At 42.5% G+C, this 25,207-nt stretch overlaps 1 protein-coding gene across 1 annotated transcript; it reads left to right on the forward strand.

The window, feature by feature from the left end:
• Positions 1–24,979, forward strand: LOC116479366 (uncharacterized). Its single transcript, XM_058425163.1, is given in 7 exon segments — positions 1–121; positions 6,624–6,701; positions 9,643–9,725; positions 17,785–17,982; positions 21,910–21,924; positions 22,499–22,591; positions 24,941–24,979. Coding segments are annotated over 7 exon segments (627 nt in total).
• The last annotated feature ends 228 nt before the right edge of the window (positions 24,980–25,207 follow it).

The following is a 25,207-nucleotide window of genomic DNA, read 5'->3' on the forward strand; positions in this document are numbered from 1 at the left end:
ATGGCTGCAGTTCTTACACAGTGCCTGGCTTTCCCCAGAGAGAAAGCAAAAGCCGTTGGACCTCTTATAGACTGTGACTGGAATCATCAAGGTGACCCGTTACCACCTTCTCTTGTTCAAGGTAAGTTATAGTGCTAGACCAGATAAGTTATAGTGCTAGCCCAGATACAAGGGGAGGAGAAATTGACTCCCTTTCTTAACAGTTTGAGTGTAATGTGCGTAGAAAGAGGAATAATATTTATGATAGCCATCTCTGGAAACTATCATAACAATTAGATCTCTTATTAAAAATTAATATAAGCGTTTGATAAAAAATTCAAATTGTGTAGATATATCTACGGCATCCAATGCTAAGAGATCTTTGTGATTTATGCGCTGTGCATTTGCGTTGCATAGAGAGAGAGAAGATGTGGGATTTTTTTTTTGCCCAAATAGAAACATACTATATATGCTCTTCTGCACTTTACTTTTATATGGGGTCAGGATGTAGGTCTGATTAACTTTTGCATTTCTGCCATACTGCCCAGTCTATTTGTGGAAATGTGTTTTTTATTAATGTTTTCCAAAGGTACTAAAATAGGAGACACAAACTCCAATGCCTATAGCAGCCTGACAAGTGACATAAATGAGTGTCAGAAACCAGGCTAAGGCAATTGGAAGTGGTGGGGACTGTGGTGTCCTGAAGATCTAATGCCACCTCTGGGGCAAGCAGCTGCAACTCTGCTCCTGGCCTTTGCTGCTATGCAGAAACACCGGCCCAACATTGCCACATCTTCCAAACTTCTAAGAGTAGCCTGAAACCCAGGACCCTGCATAGAAAACCCCCTGAACTTTGACTACTGAAAACCAATGTGATTTTAAAAGCAATGATGTGTAGGCCAAGAAAATACACCTATAGGCTGTATTCAGCCTTGAGTCCACCAATTTACACCTTCTGCAATGTTCTCATTGAGGAACCCCAGTGGGTACCATGACTCTCTCCTTCTAAGCTCTCTTTCCTATGTTTCATCTTTCCACATATGGGCAATGTTAGAGGCACTTCTGCCTCATTTTATAAAATTTGGCCATTTTCTACCAGGCCTTAAAGAGAAGAAGAGATGGAGTTAAGTGAGAAAAATATGGCTATGTGGGGAGTCAAGTGAATATTCCAAAAGTAAGTATCCTCTGGGAGTGAAGAAAGAACGAAGTGGACAATTATTCAAGTGACTCTTCTGTCTAAACTGGCCTTGGGTAAGAAAATATGCCCGTAGGCTGCTCTGTATTTTTCTACTCTGGGTGGCCTAGCAGCCTACCTGGCCCAGGTGATGACTTTCAGGGACCACACTTTAGCTGGGCAAAGCACAGCTTTTCTAGGTTGTTATGTACAATTTCAGACTAACCTTCAAAGTCTACCCAGGATGATTCATCTTGAAATAATTTCAGATCCCATTTGTTACTGCTAGGAGCTTAGGAATATCTTCAGATCCATTGATGGGAACACTGACTCCTGAACACAGTCTTTTGAGATGTCTTTAAACAGAAAATTTCAATGTTATCTCAGCTGGGACACACTTTTTCAAAAGCACGATCGGTTGCCAAGAATAACAGGATTTCATATTACAGAGTGAATTCAGAGGCTCAAACTCTAGGAGCCTTCGGATGTCTGATTATTGGATCACCCTGTCTGGCTGCATAAAATGCATCCACGATATTTACTTGGTGCCCACAATATTCCAGGATTGTCCTAGTTGCTTATGCGTATTTGTTCTAATTTTATTGGTGTGTAAAGGAGCCTTTGCCATCTTTCTTTTTTTTTTTTTTTTTTTTTTTTTTTGAGACAGAGTCTCACTCTGTCACCCAGGCTGGAGTGCAGTGGTGCAATCTCGGCTCACTGCAAGCTCCGCCTCCCAGGTTCATGCCATTCTCCTGCCTCAGCCTCCTGAGTAGCTGGGACTACAGGTGCACACCACCATGCCTGGCTAATTTTTTATATTTTTAGTAGAGATGGGGTTTCACTGTGTTAGCCAGGATGGTCTCGATCTCCTGACCTCGTGATCCGCCCGAGGCCCTTGCCATCTTTCTACTTGAAAACGAGATTGAATCTTGTTTCGCCGGGCGCGGTGGCTCACGCTTGTAATCCCAGCACTTTGGGAGGCCGAGGCGGGCGGATCACGAGGTCAGGAGATCGAGACCACGGTGAAACCCCATCTCTACTAAAAATACAAAAAATTAGCCGGGCGTGGTGGCGGGCGCCTGTAGTCCCAGCTACTCAGAGAGGCTGAGGCAGGAGAATGGCGTGAACCCGGGAGGCAGAGCTTGCAGTGAGCTGAGATTGCGCCACTGCACTCCAGCCTGGGCGACAGAGCGAGACTCTGTCTCAAATAAAAAAACAAGACCGAGGCGGGCGGATCACGAGGGCAGGAGATCGAGACCACGGTGAAACCCCGTTTCTACTAAAAAATACAAAAAATTAGCCGGGCGTGGTGGTGGGCGCCTGTAGTCCCAGCTACTCGGAGAGGCTGAGGCAGGAGAATGGCGTGAACCCGGGAGGCAGAGCTTGCAGTGAGCCGAGATTGCGCCACTGCACGCCAGCCTGGGCGACAGAGCGAGACTCCGTCTCAAAAAAAAAAAAAAAAAAAAAAAAAGAAAGTTGTTTTAGCTCAGATCTGAACTAAACACGTTTTATGAACCAAAAGTTCCCACCCACGGGGCTTAAGAGTTGCATTAGTGCCAAATAATTGACTTAATTATTTTTAGCCTAATGAAAAATGTCTCATTTTCTACTTGATTGATTGATTCTGTATTCTTTTAAAATTTTTTTTCGTATGACACAACTATTTGAACTATGTCTAGCTCTGTTTATATTCTGACTTGGAGGAATTCTGGGAGCCAAATCATAGCTAAAGGTGTGAATCTTCGCTAATCAAAATGGGTGGAATTTTCTGTAAAGATGAAAACTGGCTTGACTGTGTCCAGTTATTGCTCCTGAATCCTAACTGCAGTGAATGGAGGGCGGACAGTGTACTATGCGAGAGGGTGGGTCTTGAAAACTAGACATCCCTGAGTGCCAGCCCTGTGTCGAACCTCTTTCTTGTGCAGATTTGGACAAATATTTATTTCTGCACTCTAGTTTCCTTAGTTGTAAAATGAATATATAATAATTATGTTTACTTACAATGCAAACCTCTTCAATGAGTAGAAGCAGTGAGAGACATAGTATAAGTACTCAATACATGCTAAATGTCTCAGAAGTCATCTTAGAACATGAGTGTAATGTATTTTTTATAGTTTGATTTTAAATTCACAAATAGCAATTGTATATATTTATGGAATAAAATGTGATGTTTTGATACCTGTATACATGGCAGAATGATTCAATTAGGCAACTTAGTATATCATCACCTCAAATATGTATCATTTCTTTGTTATATGAATATTACATGTTTTTGAACTAAGTGAAACGGAGACTGTTTGGAAAGCCATAGAAAACAGCCACCCTCTTTTTATCCTCACACCAAAGAAAAGCTGGCCACTTGCTAACCAGCCCACTTATTTCACCTTAAAGTAAATTGAATCTGGAACCCTGGATCATTCTATGAAATTTTCCGAAAATCTAGTCAGAGGCCGGGCACCGTGGGTCCCACCTGTAATCCCAGCACTTTGGGAGGCTGAGGCAGGCGGATCACCTGAGGTCAGGAGTTCGAGAGCAGCCTGGCCAACATGATGAACCCCTGTCGCTACCGAAAGTACAAAAATTAGCCGGGCTTGGTGGCGGGTGCCTGTAATCCCAGCTACTCAGGAGGCTGAGGCAGGAGAATAGCTTGGACTCGGGAGGCAGAGGTTGCAGTGAGCTGAGATCCCGCCATTGCACTCCAGCCTGGGTGACCAGAGTGAAACTCCATCTCAAAATAATAATAATAATAATAATAATAATAATAATAATAATAATAATCTAGTGAGAAAACAAAGTAAACTCAAGGAAGTCCTGGCTTTGCGATTTTGTTTTGTGATTCCTAAGCACTGCCTCACCTGCTCCAGCGTGGGAGCTGAGTTGTCAAGCGGAAAGACAATGAAATTGCAAAGACAATGAAATTGCGCTAAGTTATCATCTCTCCAGGCATTCTTCTGTAATAACTGTCACTGCTAACAGAAGAGGCCTCCCTCCTGCAGTAGGAATACCAGGGGTGGGCACTGTCAAGAGACCCAACTTTGACTTCAAATGCCACCCAGAGGGACAACTGCTCACTTTCAGAGCAGGAGCAGGAGGCCAGCGGAGAGCGTGAGTCTAACATCTGCACAGTGAGAAGTCCAGGAGAAGCAAAAATGAGATCCAGGCTGCAGCAGCTGTGCCAGAGTAACTGTTCCAGCGGGTGGGGGGGGAGGGTCCTCCAAAAAGACTTTTACCTGGACTGAATGGGAAATAATAGAAAATAGGAGAAAGAGGCTGTCACTTTATAATAGGTTCTGTTATGACCTCCTACAACAATATGTTAGAAATTAGATACGGACAGACATATAGTTAGATAACTAAATAAAGAGACAGATTTTGAGCTAGGTATGCTTACGGATATAGACATCGACATCAGAGATAAACATGTTCTTTATTTTTATATTGTCAGTGTTTGTGTTGCTGGAAAAAGGGGTCCCTATGATCCAGACCTCAAGAGAGGGTTTCTGGACCTCGTGCAGAAAGGAATTCATAGTCATGGAGTGCAGTGAGAAGAGATCGTTTATTGACAATTCTTCCGATTCAGAAGAGGGTGCCCTCAGAAAGCAAGAGGAGGAATGCCCTGTCTTTGTTTTAAACTCTTCATACACAGGGGTCTTATCTACATAAAAGCTAAGCTATCTCTGTGTGTGGGTGGGCGGACAGTGGGACAAGATTTAGTACTTTGGCCACTTAAAGAAAGTTATCCTTGGCATTTTAGTTTATAAGTACATGAAAGCATGATTATACATTTCTTAAAAGCATATATTATTATGTGATATTGGGACATCTGGACTTTCTGCTGTCGTAGGAGTTTGTCCTTGCAGGCATTGCCAAGCTGTTTCCTCAGCACTAAACATCTTATAACCACGGGTCATGACTGGCAAGGAATGTGTGTTGCGAGTTTAAAGAAGGAGTTAATTTTAAAATGGTGACACCCTGGCTGTCTAGGCTCCTGCCGTTCTAACATTTCTAGGTATAAACCTAATCTTCCTTGCTAGATCCCAACCTCCAGTGATCTCTTTTTCATCTTCAGTTGTCCCAAGCACTAGCTCATTCTGCGAGCGTCTCGTGGTCATGGAAAACTGATAAAGCACAGTATGAGAGGCTCAATGGATAAGAAATTATAAAGAATCACTAAGTTTGCATAGGCATTTTGATTGTGACCTACCAAGGAAGGAAGTGGAGAGGGTGTGTGGGAGGGAGGACAGCAGATGTGTACACACGGCTTCATTTGCCTCCCACCGGGAATTTTACCTGAGACTTACGGAGAGAGTGGCCATTGGCAGAGGCTGAAAGAGTTGATTTGATTCTCTAAGGCCTGATGCACTTGCTGAATTGTTTTGGGGTCTCTGTGGCATTAGGAGAGGGGCTTTTTTCATTTTTGTTTGTTTTGTTTTGTTTTTTTTGGTCAAATGTCCTGTGTTTCACATTTCAACCAAGACTTTGGGAAACTACTTGAAACTCTGATGGACTGCAGTGTTCAGAGAAGGAGGGAACAAAACTCTCTGGAAACCTCTGGAATTAGTGGCTGGAAATAGCCCTCAGGTTCCTCTATGGACAGCAGATGTCCTGGACAGAGCCGGAGCCTAAGAACATGGGAGGTTTTTTCGTTGTCGTTTTTGTTTCTGTTTTGAGACAGAATCTCGCTCTGTCACCCAGGCTGGAGTGCAATGGCATGATCTTGGCTCACTGCAACCTCTACCTCCTAGGTTTCAGCAATTCTCACCCCTCAGCCTCCCGAGTAGCTGAGATTACAGGCGCCCAACACCACGCCCGGTTAATTTTTATTTTTTTATAAAAATGGGGTTTCACCATGTTGGCTAGGCTGGTCTCAAACCCCTGACCTCAAGTGATCCACCTGCCTTGGCCTCCCAAAGTGCTGGGATTACAGAGCTGCTGTGCCTGGCCAACATGGGAGGTTTTTAAATATCTGCGTTTCCAGAATGAACCAGTGAGTCTTTGAAGTCCTTGTATGAACAGGACTGGGCACAAGTCAACCAGAATAATTTGCAGGCATGCAAGCTGTTTGTGTCCAGCAGATCAATAGCAACCTGTTTTAGCTTTCCATCTTTCTTTAAGGAAATGTTCTATCTCCAATACTACTGTGAAATTCTAGAGCATAAGAAGAGAATAAAGTCTTGATGTAGGGTTTGGTTGGTAGGCAGAGCTCCACCCCACCATCTCCTTGGTGACAGTGCCCCACTCGTGAGAAGGGTACTATCTCTTCTCTGGTGTTGGTGTTACCTAGTATAATGCCTATGTGACAAAGCTGAATTTCTACCCTATCCTAACTCTGCTATTCTTTAAGGATGCCTGCAATAAAAAGTTCCCTTTGTAACCAGACTAGCTGAAACTGGTTAGAGCCAAGACAGCCAACCAAATGACTTCAAGAAGACCCCAGGCTTCATTATCATCTCATTTCCATGCTAAAAAGACCCCAGCTCCCCAGAGCAATGGGAAATATTGGGCACATCATCAGGCGAGTTCAGGTGCATTTCTAGAGATTGTCCAGGTGAGTCAAAGAGCAAACGCCATGAAGTAACCTCAGCCGTTTGGGTCATGGACAACCATTTTTGAAATAATATTACATAGTTGTCAGAGTTTGAGCTGGGCAAGGGATTAGCCTTTCCTCCAACTTCACAATCAGATTAAGAGGAAACAAAGCCTCAGGACAAATTCTGCCATACACATGAGTATTTGATAATTAGTACATATTATCAATAGGAACATAGCGGTCCATACATTCTGTAAACTGTATGATGCCCAGATAGATCCTCTATCCTCGTAGGTGATCCAACCACACATTCTGTAATGGTCTTTCAGGCTGCAATAACAAAATGACACAGCCTGGATGGATTAAACAACAGAAAGGTATTTCTCACAGTTCTGGAGGCTGGCGGTCAAAGACGAAGGTGTGGTGCTGACTGGCTCAGTTTCTTCTGAGGTCCCTGTGCTTGGCGTGCAGATGCCAGCTTCGCACTGTGTCCCCGCTTGGTCTTTTTTCATTGTGCACATCTCTCATGTCTCTTCCTCTTCTCCGAGGAACACAAATCAAACTGGATTAGGCTCCATTTTTAGGACCTCAGTTAATCTTCATTCATTCTTTAAAGGCCCTATATCCAAGTACAGTCACATTGGAGGTTCAGACTTCAACACATGAGGCCTGGCGTGGTGGCTCATGCCTCTAATCCCAGCATTTTGGGAGGCCAAGGCGGGTGGATCACCTGAGGTCAGGAGTTTGAGACCAGCCTGGTCAGCATGGTGAAACCCCGTTTCTACTAAAAATGCAAAAATTAGTTGGGTGTGGTGACACATGCCTGCAATCCCAGCTACTTGGGAGGCTAAGACCAGAGACTTGCTTGAACCTGGGAGGCAGAGGTTGCAATGAGTGGAGACCACCTCACTGCACTCCAGCCTGGGCAACAGAGCAAAACTCCATCTCAAACAACAACAACAACAACAACAACAACAAACAAAGACTTCAACACATGAGTCCTGGGGAACACAATTCAGTCCACAACACCTGCCCTAAAAGATCCCCATGAGACAGCTATAACAACATTCTAAAAGAAGAAATCCGTCACAGTTGGCATCTGGCAACCAGAATTTGCCATCTCAGTGACTGGATGGAGGGTGGTTCAGGGGTTTGACTTCATGTGTTCTCTCTACAAGTATAGAGTATGGGGCTTATGAGATGGTGAGACCTTGTTTAGCAGGTGTGGGGAGTGACCGATTCAGTTTATTCCATCTGCCTTTCTCGTCAATGAAAGCCCATTTTCTACATCCATGTTGCTAGAGAACACACCAGTAAACTTTCCAAGGAAAAAGCATTTCTAGATGAATTACACTAGCTAGTGAGACCTCCAGTGTTGAGCAGACATAGAAAATGACAGCTCACAGGCTTTAATGAGAACTTCTGGACTGTGGACTTTCTAATTAGGCATTTGCTAATCAATGCAGGAATGTGAGTGTTTGATTACTGAAACTGCTACCCCAGGAGGTGAATTAAAACTAATTACCTTCATAGAAGCAGAGAGTATAAGGATGGTTGCCAGGGGACGCAGGGAAAGGAAAATAGGGAGATATTGGTCAAAGGGTACAAAATCTCACTTATGCAGGATAAATAAGTTCTGGAGGTCTATGTACTGCATTGTGACTATAGGTAATAATGCTGTATTATATACTAGAAATTTGCTAAGGATTGAAATATTAAATGCTCTCATTAAACACGCACACACACACACACAATGGTAATTATGTGAGATGAGATATGTTAAATAGCTCGATTGTGGTAATTATTCCACAATGTATATGTATTTCCAAACATCATGTTGTACACCTTAAATGTCTACAATTTTATTTATCAATTGTATCTGAATAAAGATAGAAATTTAAATAAAATACTCTTTTATATCGCATTGTCAGAACTAAAGAAGAAAGGAGATTTCCAACATCATGACATTAATTGTTTCTGATGATGTCTAAATCTCCTCGCAATTCCAACATCAGTTCCACTTTCCTTGAGAAAAAGAAACCAGAATCTTTGTTTGGCTGTAATGTTTCTGACAGTCTGAAAAAGAAAGGACTATCTTATTAATAGTATCCAGAATTTTAGTTTTGCATATTAAGAAAGGTGCCGAACACCCTAATCTCTCTTTTTATGTGGATTATGGACCCAGGGAATTTGATGCCCATTCTGAGAAATTGTGTAAAATTGAGTAAATCCAATTAGGTCTTTAAATTGAACAATGGTGACAACACCAACTCTTTCTCCCTAGTAAAATAAACAAGGGAATATTTAAAGAAGGAGGATGCTTTTGTGGTAGGAGTTATTAAGAAATTATTTTAGGTGGATAGAGAGAAAAAGGAGTACCTGGGAAATTTTCATTTTTAAAGACATTTCTTGTCTAGCTGGAAAGCCCCAGCTGTTAGAGCCAGGCAGGCAACCTTTGATAAGCAAATGTGAGCCATTAGAAACTAGGTCCACCCAAACATGGGGATTCCTGCTGCCTTCTTGCCCCTGCCCCACATGTTCCTGGCAACATGGCCACCCCCACCTATCCCCACCTGTGTAGAACATCATGGTGGCCTGTATTTGCATATTAAAAGGCTAGGGTGGGAGGGTCAGTTTTTTTCCAGGGCTACTTAAATGACATGCCTGGTCAAACCTATCCCCTAAGCCCTATGCAAATCAGACACCGCCTCCTCCAGCCTCTACATATACCTGGCTGGTATCCAACTACACTTGGGGTTCCCTCTTTTGGCTTTGGAGGCTCCTCCTCTCTGTCTCTGTAAGGGGGAGCTTCTTCCTTTTGTCTTCTCCCTTGCTTCTTGCCTATTAAACTCTCTGCTCCTTAAAACTACTCCACGTGTGTCCCTGTCATTTTTTTCTAATTTGACTTGAGATGAAGAACCTGGTGTTCCTCCACTAATTGGAGCCATATCACTTTCATGGGCTGGTAACAATAATAGAGAACCATCCATAACCACAAGAGGCAGAACCTCTTCCAGCAAAAGGGTGCTGCCTCACCCAAAGGTAATTAGTGGCTATCGGACCAGACAATTGTTGTTGATGTTGTTCATGTCCCAACTCATTTGTTGGGCTCACAGTACCAAATTTTATTTTGATTTCACTATTTTTATTACCTGGGGATTTTAATGAGGCTTTCCTTCTGACCAATCAGAGCATCAAAAACCCACCCTCTTCCCTGTTGCTGTCATTAGGAACCAGGAGGCACATGACTGGGGCTTCTCCAATCCTCTTCACTCCATCCCTCTGACCATGGTGGCCACAGTTAAGTGTTAGGATTTTGAATAGGTTGAGCTGATTGTTACGAATTTTCAATAGGTGGAGCTGATTATTAGTGTGAGTTCTGGGACTCCTAAGAAATTATCAGATAAAGATACTACATTTTTTCCTCAGGTATCACTAAACATATAGATTATTGAAGCCTGAGATGGTGAGTGGAATCTGAAAATGAAATCTAACATTTACCAAAGACACAGAGAAGGGGGAAGAGACTGGATTCGTCATTCCGGCCCCTGAGTCTAGTCAGTCAGTTCTACTCTTGGGCTTTGTAGTTCTATTCATCAGTGAACTCTTCTGTTTTGTTGAAACCAGTTGGAGAACGGCTTCCAGAAACCTGCACCTAAAGAGCATCAGCTGGCACAGAGACCTTGGCCAAACCCACCACTGTGTTTGACTATGAATGAGAGTGGGCACACGGAGAGGGCAGCCCACCTGGCAGGTGTGACTCACATCAATGGGGAGCCCTTTTCATTCAAAGATGACCAGCTTATAAAAGACCAGTGATGGGAAGTCCCAGGTAGGGCCCCCAGGACCTACAGCAGGGGCCAGCCAAGAATGGCTAAAGCCCAATTGGGAGTGGCAATGGGCGCCTTGCTGGATCAGGAGCACCCTGCTGGATCCAGAAGGATGGAAGTCAGTGGCGGGTCTGCAATGGTGGCCAGCAGCAGTGATGGACAGCGAGCAAAAGCTCAGCTCCAGCCGTAACAAACACAGACCAGAAGAGTGCAGTTCCAAGATTTAATAGAGTGAAAACAGAGCTCCCGAACAAAGGGAGGGAAACAAAAGGGGGTTGCCGTTGCCGGCTGGAATGCCTGGTTTATATCCTGATCATTGTCCCTCCTGCTGTGCTCTCAGGCAATAGATGATTGGCTATTTCTTTACCTCCTGTTTTTGCCTAATTAGCATTTTAGTGAACTCTCTTTACTATCTGATTGGTCAGGTGTGAGCTAAGTTGCAAGCCCCGTGTTTAAAGGTGGAAAGGGACACCTTCCCAGCTAGGCTCAGGGATTCTTAGTCGGCCTAGGAAATCCAGCTAGTCCTGTCTCTCAAATGGATATGGGCCATCAAAAAGTTTCACCAACATAATAGGAAGGAAAATATACAGCCGTAAGATGCAGTGGGAGATGTTTTAACAAGGATTTTTACTAACGGAAACTTCTTTTTTCCTTTTGTATAAAATTTCTGTGAACCCAGAAAATCTGAGACAGGTCTCAGTTAATTTACAAAGTTTATTTTGCCAAGGTTGAAGACGCGCTGGTGACAGCCTCAGGAAGTCCTGATGACATGTGCCCAAGGTGGTCAGGGTACAGCTTGGTTTTACACATTTTAAAGATGTCAATCAATATATGTAAGAATTACATTAGATCCATCCAGAAAGACAGTCAAAGGGGGTTTGTTCTCTGGCGGGCAGAGTGGGGGTCGCAAGGTGCTCAGTGGGGGAGCTTTTTGAGCCAGGATGAGCCAGGAAAAGGACTTTCACAAGGTAATGTCATCACTTAAGGCAAGGACCAGCCATTTACACTTCTTTTGTGGTGGAATGTCATCAGTTAAGGCGGGGCAGGGCATATCCATTTCTTTTGTGATTCTTCAGTTACTTCAGGCCATCTGGGCATATATACGTGCAAGTCACAGGGGATGCGATGGCTTGGCTTGGCCTCAGAGGCCTGACAAACTTCTGATTATTAAGGTGGCTTATTTCATCCTGGTATATCCTTTCTCCCATTTGTCTTTCTTCTTTTTTCTTTTCCTGCTCTCTTCAAGGCCTGACACAAAGCTCTGTCATAATCGGTAACTGTTTTTTTGTGTGTGAGTACTTTAATCCTTTTCTGTGCAACCACCCTTAAGTCTTTGGCACTTAATTAGCAATTCAAATGCAGACCACCCATAAAGAGCTCAGCATGGAATAGGTGCTCCATGAATATGCACTGTTATTACATACACATGCATGATTTAAGAAATAGCCAGTTCTTGACCAGTACAATGGCTCATGCCTGTAATCCCAGCACTTTGGGAGGCCGGGGTGGGTGGATCGCCTGAGGTTGGGAGTTTGAGACCAGCCTGGCCAATATAATGAAATCCAGTCTCCACTAAAAATACAAAAAAATAAAAAATAAAAAAAATAGCCGGGTGTGGTGGCACAAGCCTGTAGTCCCAGCTACTCAGGAGGCTAGGGTAGGAGAATCACTTGAACCCAAGAGGTGGAGGTTGCAGTGAGCTGAGATCACACCACTGTACTCAAGAGTCAGCAACAGAGTGAGACTCCATCTTAAAAAAATAAATAAATAAATAAAAAAGAAATAGCCAGTTTTAGTAAGAAAGTGGAACTTGTTCTTTCCCTGCAATCATTGTTGGTTATTCTCCGATGAAGAAATGTTGAAATTCAAAACACGGTTCACAGAAATCATAGTAAAACAAATACAGACTGTGACTCACCCAACTCAAATGGACATTTGAGGAGTTTAGGAAAATGCTGATGAGTTTCACAGGGCAAATTGGGAGCTCACATATTCTAAAAGGTCCAGTATATTAACTATTTGTTTCTGACATTGGCTTGAAAGTAATAACGTCTCATTTTCAGTATTTCTCTATATTCTGTGTTTGCCACATGCATTGCCTTTTTCAAGAGGCTGTATAGTGTAGTGAAGTGACTTTCCAGATCTGCCATTTACTGTCTGAGGGATCCTGGATAAAGCATTCAGATCTTCTAAGCCTAGTTTTCTCACCTGCACTGTAAGAACCAGAAGAGCACCGGCCGGGCGCGGTGGCTCACGCCCGTACCTAGCACTTTGAGAGGCCGAGATGGGAGGATCACAAGGTCAAAAGATTGAGACCATCCTGGGTAACATGGTGAAACCCCATCTCTACTAAAAATACAAAAATTACCTGGGCGTAGTGGCTCGTGCTTGTAGTCCCAGCTACTCGGGAGGCTGAGGCGGGAGAATCGTTTGAACCGGGGAGGCGGAGGTGCAGTGAGCTGAGATTGCGCCATTGCACTCCAGCCTGGGTGACAGAGTGACACTCTGTCTCAAAAATAAATAAATAAAATAAAGAACTAGAACAGCACCTGTTCAAGTGGTGAAACACACAAAGCATGATGCCTATCCAGAGTCCACAGTTATGAGGATCTGTTATTATTCTTCATGATAGTCCTATCGCCAGCTTATTTTATAACCATGCTCAGAAACAAGTTGCCAGCTCTTTAGCATGGTGGCAATACCCTCCATGCTAACACCTGCCCATTTATCCATGAGTAGGTGTGACTCTTCTATTTCCCTACTTACTCCTTTTAATCCCCAAATTTGGGACCATTCAGGTTCTGCCTGAGGCCATGCCATTCCATGCCTTGTCTGGAAGCCACTCCTACTGTTGTCTTTGGGACACTGTTACTCATCCAACAAGGCCTCAATCGAGAATCTTAGGAGGTCATTGGTGCCTACCTGCCCAGGGCAGAGACCACCAACCCCTTCTGAGAGCTGCCACAGTGCTGCTTTCTAACATGTCTACAGTAGCTCCTCACAGTGTGCTGTGATTGTTGGGTGAAAGCTCTGTTTCTCATAGTGAACGCGTGCCAGCCATCTGCAAGGGTTATACACATACCTTTCTTATCTTTGGATCCTTAGCAAGCAGCAGCATCTGCCTGCCTCTGGTAGACACTCAGAGGCTTATTGGGTGGACTTACATTGAAATCTAATAGTCTCCAACTTTCTGTTTGATCCTCCTCCAAAGCTATTCTTCTCCTTTTTCTTAGCAGTGTTAGAAATGCTTGTTCCCTGATGTTGCAAAGAAATAGCCCTTGAACATAAATTCAATTTTCTTAGCAAGGCCATTTTTTTACTTCCTGCAGAAAGAGTACACTCGCCAGCAATTTTGCCATGACAGCACACTGAACAAAGGAGGCAGGGTCATTAATAACCTGACGCGTCCACCCTACTGCTATGTCTGTTTTCTATTGGCTGGAATGGGACCTCCGATTCTGAATTTGTCCCGATTGGCTAGCAACTCAGAACTTTTTAAAAGAGGCAAACGCAGAGGAGAACAAAGGAAGGCGGAAGTAACTTGTGGAATGCTGAGAAAGGTAAAAACACCTCCAAATAAGGAAGAGGAACAGGCTATGACCTAACGCTTGCTTGGTTCCGTATAAGCATGCCAGGGCAAATATTTAGGCTAAATTGCAGGAGCGAAGAACATAAAGTACATTGATTTCTTTATTATGGCTAGCAGATATTTAAGAATGTTAGCACAGGTCTTTGAATAAATTTTGCTTCTAAGAGGAGTTACTATTTATTCCTAGTTAGATGGGGAGGAAAGTCTCTTTGAAGAGGAAGCTCCACTTTAGTTTTTACAGCAGCATGCACCCCATCCTTCCTCTGACCCCATGGAGGAACCTGGCCCAACCTGGACAATCTTAGCTGCCTATTCACCCAGGATAGATTCGGGATAGGCATGGAAACCAGGCCAGGCCTTTCTGAGACTCTCTCTAGATTTTTAAAGTTTTAAACTGGAGTAAAATCAGCCTTGCCACCAGAGACAAAGGCTGGAGAGAGAGATGGGTGCTGTTTAACCTTCTGGAGAAGACTTTGCTGTGGGAACAAAGGAATCCAAACCAAGACCAGACAAACTGAGATCACCAGGAAGGGAGAGAAAGGCACTGGCTTCGTTCCAGTCCTTGGGACTCAGGTCCCTGCCTTCCCCACCTCCACCCCCAACACCCAGCCTCCCAGAAACAGCCCCAGACAACTTCTGCTCTGAGCTGGTTCCTGCCGCAATTCTGAAACTTAAGACGAAAAAAAATCCTAAATGATAGGATAAACCTCAGCCAACAACTTTCAGTGTTTACAATCTTCAGGGCATTGTTCTTTATTACTATTCTTTTTATTCTTCCTCCGGATCATGTATTTAGTAAATCTCCCCTCCCCTGAGCCCCACCGCTCATAAAAGCTGAACCTAGGATGTGGATCCAGCAGCGTTCTTTTCAATGCAGGATAGTTTTCTGTTCACCAAGTTAACCCCCTTGTCACAGTCTGAAGCCTCAAAGTAAAATGTAAAAAGTACTCGAAACTGATTTGTAGGAGGCTGAGGGAGACATTAATATACATCAGACTTCTTAATATCTTCAAAATGTTTTAAGGGGAATTTTCTTTGTATTAAGCCAGAGGGATTATGTTTTTATTGTAAAGAAGAATTAGATTAATGAAAGCATTTACACAAATGCTTTGAACTTTAAACAACATGTGTTAAGTAAGCTGAAGTCATATCATAATTATGTTTCTTAAAGAAAGTGATTCACACAGTATTTTGTAAGTATTTGTTAATAGGAGGAATGGAAACACAAGAAAATCACATTAATAGGTACACTGGATATGCAATTTATGGGATATCGTTAAAATGCAATGATTCTGTCTCCCTGAGCCCTTAAATTTTCTCCAATAAGTTAATCCTTCCTATAAATGGATGAAAATTTCAGCTAGCCCAGGACTTTCCACCACCTCTCTTAGGGTCAATAATAATCCTGTGTTCCCCTAAAAGTTGCAAACCGTCTAAATTAGAATAATCAATTCAAAATATTACAGAAAATTTCAAAAACAATTCTACATTAAATTATTTCCTTTCCCAGCTCAGGCTGGAAGACTTTGATGGGAAACGGTGGGAAAAGTTTCTCTTCTCTCTCCCCTCTCTTCTTTCCAGGGTTTCTAATCTTTCCAGGGTTGGTGAGGGGAAGGGAGAGAAAAGGGAAGAAAGGACACAAAAGAGACAGGAGAGATTGTAACATACTGTCTTCAGCTGGCTTGAGGTCTCTGGTCTGGTGGAAGTTTGTCTGATTCATTCTCTGTAGACCTTCATGGGCTCCTGGAAGGTACCCTGTCAGGCACGCAGACGGCGATCCCCCTGAGCAATGCATAGTGTGCTCCTGCCGACCCCTCCTCAACCTCCACAACTGCTTTTACTTGTTCATCCACCTCACTCAGACTCTGCCCAGGCCCCATTGCCAGGCTGGTTCTCTGCATGGCTAGAGTGACCACAGGCTTCTGATTGCCTGGCTTATCTCCCAGCCTTGTCTATTTTTTATGCATAATTATCAATAGCAAACATGCTCATATTCAAACACATCTCTCTTTGGACAATAAATGCCAAATGCCACAGTCAGCCCAGGACTTACCCATTTCTGGTGCACAGGACATGAAGTCTCCGTCCTCCAGTACCTTCCGAGAGCCCAGGTCCCTTCTAGGATTAGAAGCACTTCCCAGCTCTGACGTCCTACAGGAAACCAGCCCTTTCTGAACCTCACGCATCCTAAGCAGGACTCAGATCCCAGACCCCAGTTCCCATGAATTTCAAGATTGCCTTTAAACACAAAGATGTCTCTTCACCAAGCTCTGTCCAAACAAAGCTTTTCTTGCTCACTTCTCTTGACACTTCTCTGTTGTGGAAAAGGGTGAGATCCTTTAAGAATTAAAGAACCACTTTTCAAATGTTCTGTTTGCAAATCTGCCTTTTGATTTTGTACCTGATTTTGGAATTCTTGATGCTTTTAAAATAAACTTAAATGTTAATACCTTGCCTCACATGGTTTTGTAGCATGAAAGGATAATTAAAGCACCAGCATTAAAACTCAATCTTTAGCAAGGTGTTGTCTATGAGCCCCTTAATCTTCACAACAAGGTAATCTAGGATTGTCTGCTGAGGTTCACAGCGGAACCTAATAGAGTCAACCCTGCCGGCAAGAAGGAACACCTGTGGCTTCTCCAGTATGCCTGATTCATGATGAGGACTGGACAGCTTCTTACCTGTGTGTTGTTTTCTTTTTCATTAAATTTTTGGACTAACTCAGTGACTTTCAACACTTCGAGTGGCATTGTTGTTACTTAAAAGGATTATGTACACAAATACATGTATATGCTATAATTTACAGTTCATTTAAAGGAATTTCAAGAGGAGTTTTGACCTCAAATAATTTTCCTCTTATATGCTAAATGCGGAAATGAGATATGTATTTAACATATAATTACATTTTCCAGATGTATGAAATCTGTGCAAATATTCTAAAATAAATGAAATGCCATCCCTTCATTTGTACTAAAATGTATTTTAGTCTGATCAGAGTGAAGATTATACAAAGGACTGATGATTCAAAGCGCTACGATTATTACAATTATAATTTTAAAAGCAAATATCTATCAAGCTATGATAATACATCAATTTTCTAACTTATTTGTCTATACGAGCTCACTTTTTAATAACTCATTTTTGCTTTATTCTACAGTTTGCAGACAACTCCAAACTCCACACTCGGGTTTTCTCTTCTGCCTTTGTTATTCTTTAAATATCTACATTAACAGAGACCATTTCTCCCCAAAGACATGATGTTTCCCAATAGCACATGCAGATGGACCCTCACCTGGCACACACAGGCTCCTTGGCCCTCCAGCACTGCTACCTGGGCACTACCATTTGATTGCACTCGTGTCTGTCTGTGCTGGGGCTCTGTCCTGGTCATGTCACCCCTGAGGTGTCCTTAGGGCACAGGGATGCAGGGATGCCAAAGAGCCCCATGTGATCTGTCAACTCTGAGTAAACTCAAGAGGCTCCTTGGGGTTCTGAGCCGAGGGCCAAGGCAGCCCATGTCTGGGCTTCACTACAAAGAAAAGTGGCAATCAATGGGCAATGCCCATTAGGAGTTTTTGGAAAGGGGATCTGGGGGGACAAACCCAGAAAGGGACGAGGCGCACGGTCCATCCCTGCCTTAGATGGCTGCTTTGCTATCAGGCTGCACTGTCTCACTGGCCAGGTGGTCTAGGAGACCGTCGGAGGACCACAAAGCTGCAAGTGGCTTTCCTGGGACCTGCAGGGAACAGCTGGAGGACACTTGGAAGGGCACCCACACCGGGTCTCACAGGAGTCTGCACCTGCAGGTCATTCTGGCATTATCCCCTCATCCTCTGGAGTTCATCTCATCCAGGCGAAGACAGCTGGCTGGCCTCAGAGGGTGAGACGCAACTCGAGGGTAAAAACATGTTTGCAGGGCATGGACACAAAAGTGGCCTTTACCTCTGGATAAGCTTTTAAAACTTCCCATCTACACGAAAGGGTGTACTTTCTATGTGCCACCAAGAAACCTAAACTGAGTGAAAGGACTGTTTCACTTTAATCAAGTTCCAGAATGAGGGGGCACAGCTCTGAAAAGTACTGTCGCAGCAGGAGATTCGAGGGTGCACGCAAAGCAATGTTTCTAGAAAATACCAAAGGAAACAGACACAACTCCAGTGTGGACTCCAGCTTCCCCGCACTGCTGCTCCATCCCCAGGGCAGAGGCCACATCGTCCAGCTGGCTGCGGGAACACTGAGCACTTAGTGTGTCATATGCAGGCTCCTTGAGTGTGTGCAGCAGGTGTCTGCTGAAGTCCACACTCTGCCTGTAGGTTTTGGATGCTTTCTTTAGGATTCTCTCCATTTGTTCTCCTGCAGATTCTTGAAGGCCACCTGGGCTGGGGTCCACTTGTCCTGGCCACACTGCGTCTGCTCCTTAAACTTTTTGCTCATTCCATCACTTCCTTGAGTTTCATCTTGTCTTGGTCTTTCTTTATCTTATTCTGCTTGGTTATGCTGAGCTCTGCGATGCTTTTAAGCTTCAGGGGTCATTTTTGGACCTGCTCGTGGGCCACTGTGACATCCGCCTGTAGTTCTGTGGGTAGGCTATGTATTAGCTCATGTAATCCTCCTAACAACATTATGGGGTAAGTACTACTATGCTCTCTATTTGTACAGGTGAGAAAACCGTACTACAGAAAGGTGAGCACCTTGCCCAAAGTTATGCAGCAAGTGAAAAAACAAGAATTCTAACCGAGACAAGCAAGTTCTATAAGCAAATGCAGCTAATAGAGATGCCAATCAGGTGTTCAAAGGGTTATAGGTACTTCTGGAAGTGAGGTGAGGCTGTGTAATGGCTAAGACGTGAACCTGGTTCTCCAGCATCGAGACAAGAGGCAACAAGAGAAGGGACTTTGCAAAAAAACCAGCAATAGGTTGGGAACACAGGGATGGAGAGCAGCCACAAGTTTACTTAGGTTGAATTTGGAAAGTCTGTGCATAGAAAGATGCAGGTCCCACGGGGCATGGTGGCTCACACCTGTAATCCCAGCACTTTTGGAGGCCGAGGCAGGCGGATCACTTGAGCCCAGGAGTTTGAGACCAGCCTGGGCAATATGGTGAGACAGCATATCTACAAAAACCACAAAAATTAGCTGGGCAAGGTGTCATGCACCTGTGGTCCCAGCTACTTGGGAGGCTGAGGTGGAAGAATTGCTTGAGCCTAGGAGGTGGAGGTTGCAGTGACCCATGATCATGCCACTGTACTCTAGCCTGAGCAACAGAGTGAGACCCTGTCTCGGGAGAAAGAGAGAAAGAAAGAAGGGAGAGAGGGAGGGAGGTAGGGAAGGAAAGAAGGAAGGAAGGAAGGAACGAAGGAAGGAAGGAAGGAAGGAACGAAGGAAGGAGAAAGAAGGAAGAAAGAAGGAAGAAAGGAAGGAAGAAAGAAGGAAGAAAGGAAGGAAGAAAGAAAAAGAAAGAAAGAAACAAAGAAAGAAAGAATCATGCAGCTCCCTTATTCCCCAGAGCTTCACTGAGCACTTAGTGTGTCACATGCAGGCTTTTAGGTTTAGAGTCCTGGGCAATGACACAGACAAGACAGAGTCTCCTCCTTCATGGAACTTACATGAGTGGGACGGACAACAAACAAATCATCCAGACGATTTCAGATAGTGATGCGTGTTTGGAGAGCACTAAGCAGAATGATCTGAGTTTGCAACGGGCATTGCAATGCCTGCTGGGCTCCTTACCCCTCAGGACCTTTCCACTGGCTGCTCTCGAAGGCTGAAAAATCTTTGCCCTGTTGCTGCAGGGCCAGATTCTCTTCGTGCAGGATTCCTTTGGCTAAACTGTCACCTTGTCAAAGAGGACTGATGCTGACTAAAAGTTCTCTGTTACTGGGTGTGCAGAGAGAAGCCTATTGTGGCTGTAAGGATGGGTGAAGGAGAAGGGCACGAAGTGGACGGCAGAAGCAGGAGTTGTCACACAGACCTGGCCCATCGTGGTAGAGACTTTGGATTTCATTCTAAGCAAAATGGGAAGTCATTTTGCTTCTAAGCACAAGAACAACATGATTGAATTTATGCTTTAAATTAGCCACTTTGCCTGCCCAGTTTCTCAACTACATAGCCAATAGACATATAGATGTATAGGTAGGTAGGTTGGTAGGTAGGTAGACAGACAGAAAGACAGGCAGACAGATAGATGTATATGTAGGTAGATAGGTAGATGGAAAGACAGAGAGATGAACAGGTAGGAAGATAGATAGATAGATACATAGATACATAGACAGATGTATAGGTAGGCAGGTAGATAGATGTATAGGTAGGTAAGTAGATAGATAGATAGATGTATAGACAGATATATAGATATAGAGATAGATAGATGATAGATAGATAGATAGATAGATAGATAGATAGATGTCTATAGGTAGGCAGTTAGGTAGTTGGATGCACAGATGGATGGACAGATGGATGGAGGGATGGAGGGATAGATAGATAGACAGACAGGCAGATAGATAGATATAGATAGATTTGTGAATATAGGTACCTATCTGTCTCTCTCTAGCTAGAGATAAAATAGACAAGTGGCTTGATGCATCAGTAGCATTGAAAGACACCTCGAATGTGGCCTTACTTCAAGGTGATGGAATTTCTTTTTAAGCTCAGCTTCTACTTCCCTTCTGAGGAAGTTCATACCAGGGAGCTGCTGCAATAGATGTGACTTTAAACTCTAATATCCCAATGATGTAAATACACTGATCAGCTCAGCAGGATTTAAGGTAAGACCTCTACTCATGAAGAATTATGAGAAACATTTTAAATTCTTTAGCCACCAATGTCACTGCCAGTCAAACTCCATCCTCAGAGGTGAAAAAAATGCCCAGCAGGTAATTTGTTAAGTGGTGAAACTGCACTATTTCTATATTTACAACCAAATCACATTTGAAAGGATTTGGATTTTTTTTGGGCTCCAAAATCCTTTTTTGGCTCTGTCCACCATTGGGGCCATAACAGGATTTATAAAGTGGAGAACCAAAAGACTTACATAGATGGAGAAATATAGATTTAGATACAGATGTAGAATATATAAAGTAGATACAGCTGTAGAATACACAAATGAATGAAGGTATAAATATAGAAAAGGTATGAATGTAGATATAGAAGACAGATACAGGATATAGATAGGCAGGTAAATTGATAGATGATAGATAGATAGATAGATAGATAGATAGATAGATAGATAGATAGACACGAATGTATAGAAGAGACCTAAATGTAGATATAGAATGGATGTCGTTTTTGTGCTTATGAGCCCAGCCATTCACCTGCCCCTTTATCTGTCCCCAAAAGAGCAATATTAGGGAGTATATAAATATTGTAAATAAAGCAGATAAAAGTAGAAAGACGTTAAAATCTCAGAGACAATCACCAACTGCTAAAAGATTCTCAATGGAAAAAAGTCTTAAAACAAAAAGCTGTGTTTTGCATTAAATTAGCTGGTTAAATTAGCTTGAAAGATTTACAAACCTCACCCACCTGTCTTAGAAAGAATACTCCATAGAGATATTTGGTTATTACCTGGTTCCATGTCACATTAATTCATGCTGCAACTTGTAGAGATTTCTTCTCCTTGGCACATGAGCCATTTAGACTCTTTTTTCAGAGAGGAGCCTGCAAACCAAAAAAGATATGCATAAGTGTACCTGGCATTTCACATGAATTCTCTTGCAAACATTTTGCCGTATGTGTTCTGGGTGTGTTGTTATCTACTTGGATAGTTTAAAAAGTATTAGTAGAAAACATATGTATTTCTAACAGATACCCAGATGTCAAGCCTTGAGGTGAATGTGTACAGAATTGTGCATTTTTGAGGCACTATCATACTTATTCAGTGTAGACCTGTGGCTTGCTGGAAAAAAAAAATTCATAGATAGCCAGTTCTCTAAATTGTTCTCAAAGGGATGTCCACTGGATGAGTGCAAATGTTCTAAAGAATAGAAATTAGGCAACAAAACTTGATAGAGAACCTTAGATTAAGAGAATACTTAGAACACGCAAAAGAGAAAAAAGCGCTATTAGAAGTGATATGAGGCAGGCTTTAAAGGGACATTTTTCTGGAACAAAATCCATGCTCTGGAAGTCAGAGGGTGTAACTGAAGATGAAATAGTCATTTGAAGAAAATTGGAATTAGAGACTGGTATTATTTGTTTTAGACAATATTTATCTATTTATTTTTTCTATTAATTTGATTGAATTAAGGAGAACAATATGATTTTTTTACGTGCATTGTGTCCATGTAGACCTTGAGGCTTAAAGAGACAAGGCTTGCTTAAAGTCACACAGATAGTAAGAGGCAGAGAAGAAATCTCACCTTGAGTTGTTTGATTTCCACGCCTAGGTCTCATCTGCTTGAGCAGTGCCTCCTCCCGATTCAGCACGTCCCTGGTGCTGACTTTCTGCATGTGTTCACTTTGAGGATGCATTTTGGGCCTGCAAGAAATGTAAAGGTGTAGTGTCTGCTCTTCAGCATCTTATAGTCAGGTCTGGGGTCAAAAGCCCAGAAAGGTACAGGCCCTGAAAACAGGTATCAAACAATGCCAAAGTGAGATTCCAAAGCAGAGTTTTTATGAGCACACCATAGAATGTCTTAATACTCAGGGCTTTAGGAAATGAATCATATGCAGAAACATCTTAGTCTAAAATAAACTTTTTCAGACCCAGGAATAACGACTTTGCTATTTCTGTCAATAGAAATTAATTTATATCTGTCTGAGAGTTCAGAAGCCAGTGAAGTGTTGAATTTGCGGTAATAGGGAGCTGTTATAAATCACCAACTGTCATTAATCAACACGAATTCTTTGCTATTTATATTTTCATTTCAAAGGGCAAATGCATTTTAAAGTAGTGTAATGCATTTTATTCTATATCTAGAATATGATTTTTAAGCTTCCCTTAAGATATCTTTACTTTTTAAATTAACTGTATCAAACTGATAGCTCATCAGATCTAATTTATTATTTTATGTGCCTGGTATCTAGTAGGTGTTTAATACATGTCTGTTGAAGAAATTTATTCAACAAATTTTTCTTGCGCACCCTCTATGTACTAGGCACTCTTATACATGTTGGAGATACAGCAAAAAATAAACAACAAAGTTCCTGAGAGTTGATAATATGATGGAAGGGGCTATAAACAATTAATGGATTATCAGGTTGTGATGAGTGTGCCGATGTATATAAAACAAGGCAAGGACAATAGAGAGTGAGGGAAAGTGCTTGCACTTGATTTAGTTTACACACAGAAGGCGCCTGTCCCGCAGGTGATGTTTGAACATCTGAAGAACATGAGTGAGAAAGGCGTGGGTCACCTGGGGAAAATAAATTTCTGCAGAGGGAATAGCAAGTGAAAAGGTCCTAAGGAAGGAGGATGCTTGGTGTGCTTGAGGAGGAGAAAAGAGGCCAGCAAAGGAAGAAAGAGGGAAGGAAGAAGGAAGGAGACATTGATTGCAATCTTGTATAGAATGCTATAGTTGGCTTGCTCCTGAAGCCAAGGAGTGAGGAGGGGGAGTGATGGCACATCTGAAAAATCTTTCCTACATACCTTGGGGTGTCTTTACTCCTTCTGGCTTTTGAATTCTATCACTTAGGATACATTGACTGCAAGACATGGCACACCTAACAAACAGGTTAATGATAGTTATGATTAGGGGTTACTTAACAGTAAATGCAAAGGCAGGTCAATGCAAGTTGTGTCCACAGATCTCTGGCGTCTTCAGGAAACCAGACTTTCCTTTCCAATTGGGGTATTTTGGGATTCTGGCTTTCTATTCACTCTTGTCTCTTCATGGTCAAACGTGGCTGCTGAAATTCCAGATATCATGCCCACACCTGACAACTTCCAATCTATAGTGAGAGCAACGCAAAAATATTTTCCTTATGCAGCTCTCTCGCTCTCTCTCTCTCTCTTTTTTTTTTTTTTCTGGACAGGGTCTTGCTCTCCTACCCAGGATGGAGTGTGTAATGATGCAATCATAGCTCACAAACAGTTTAAATATCTTACTCATAAGAGAAGAAAATAGATAAAACTCAGGATGTCTGTGTCCAGATGAGAGTGCCACAGAGGATATCAACTCCCTTTAGGAACAGAGTTCAATGATCAATGGGATAAAAGCATCTACATTCATTTCATAGAGGCCACATTTCCAAGAAAAAATAACATAGAAGGCAATATGTTAGCCCAAATAATCAGCAGAAAAGGAGAAAACATTATTCTTTATAACATTAACATTACAAGATATTAATTAACATTGTTAAAATACTTTGGAAAATTATTAGGCGGTACCTACTAAAGCTGAATATATGTATACCTGACAACCAACATTTCATCCTTACGTATTTGACAACATGAATGAGAACATACGTTCACTAAAAGACACATTCTAAGACTGGCTTATTATTTAGTTATAAGTGATTGCAAAATCAAACGCTTTGAAAACTACAATTTTCTTGCAGAAAAAAATAAATTAGGCAGTGGAATACTGAAAAACTTTAAAAAATAATGTATATCTGTTTGTCATTGTATTCAGGTACCAAACTGTATGTAGTGTGCCTTCTAATGACCAATTTAATCTCCATGGGTTATACTAAAAGTTGAAAGCACAGGAAACACAAATCAAAATTTTAATTTATAACCTTTACCAATGGAAAGTGTATATTTCACTGTCCATTATGTTGCCCTATTCAGTGGAAGATACTTGAATCGAATTAGTTTACTGTTAGAGTAAGATTAATTAGTACAATGAATTTATCCACAATTATCAGTGTTACTTTTCAGAAATCTTTCACTTTCTGTTGCAGCTGGTTGAGGCTTTATTAAATTCAAATTCAAGCTGTTAAATTGAGGCTCTCAGACTCCTGCTGCCTGGCCAGTGGAGAAATCAACTTTCACGTATGGCTTTGGGGTTTCTCTCTGTCATCCTGGTCGACGTGTTCTCTCATTTTTCTGAAGTCTGGGACCTCAACACAGACATCTGGGTGAAGGCCTTAACAGCAGGGCTGGTGCAAAATGAATTGTCACATCACACCCAGCGTTCTCAACCTTTAGAATCTGAAAGTAAGAAAAAC

This window comes from Hylobates moloch, unplaced genomic scaffold (assembly GCF_009828535.3).
Source record: "Hylobates moloch isolate HMO894 unplaced genomic scaffold, HMol_V3 SCAFFOLD_12, whole genome shotgun sequence".
NCBI lineage: Eukaryota > Metazoa > Chordata > Mammalia > Primates > Hylobatidae > Hylobates > Hylobates moloch.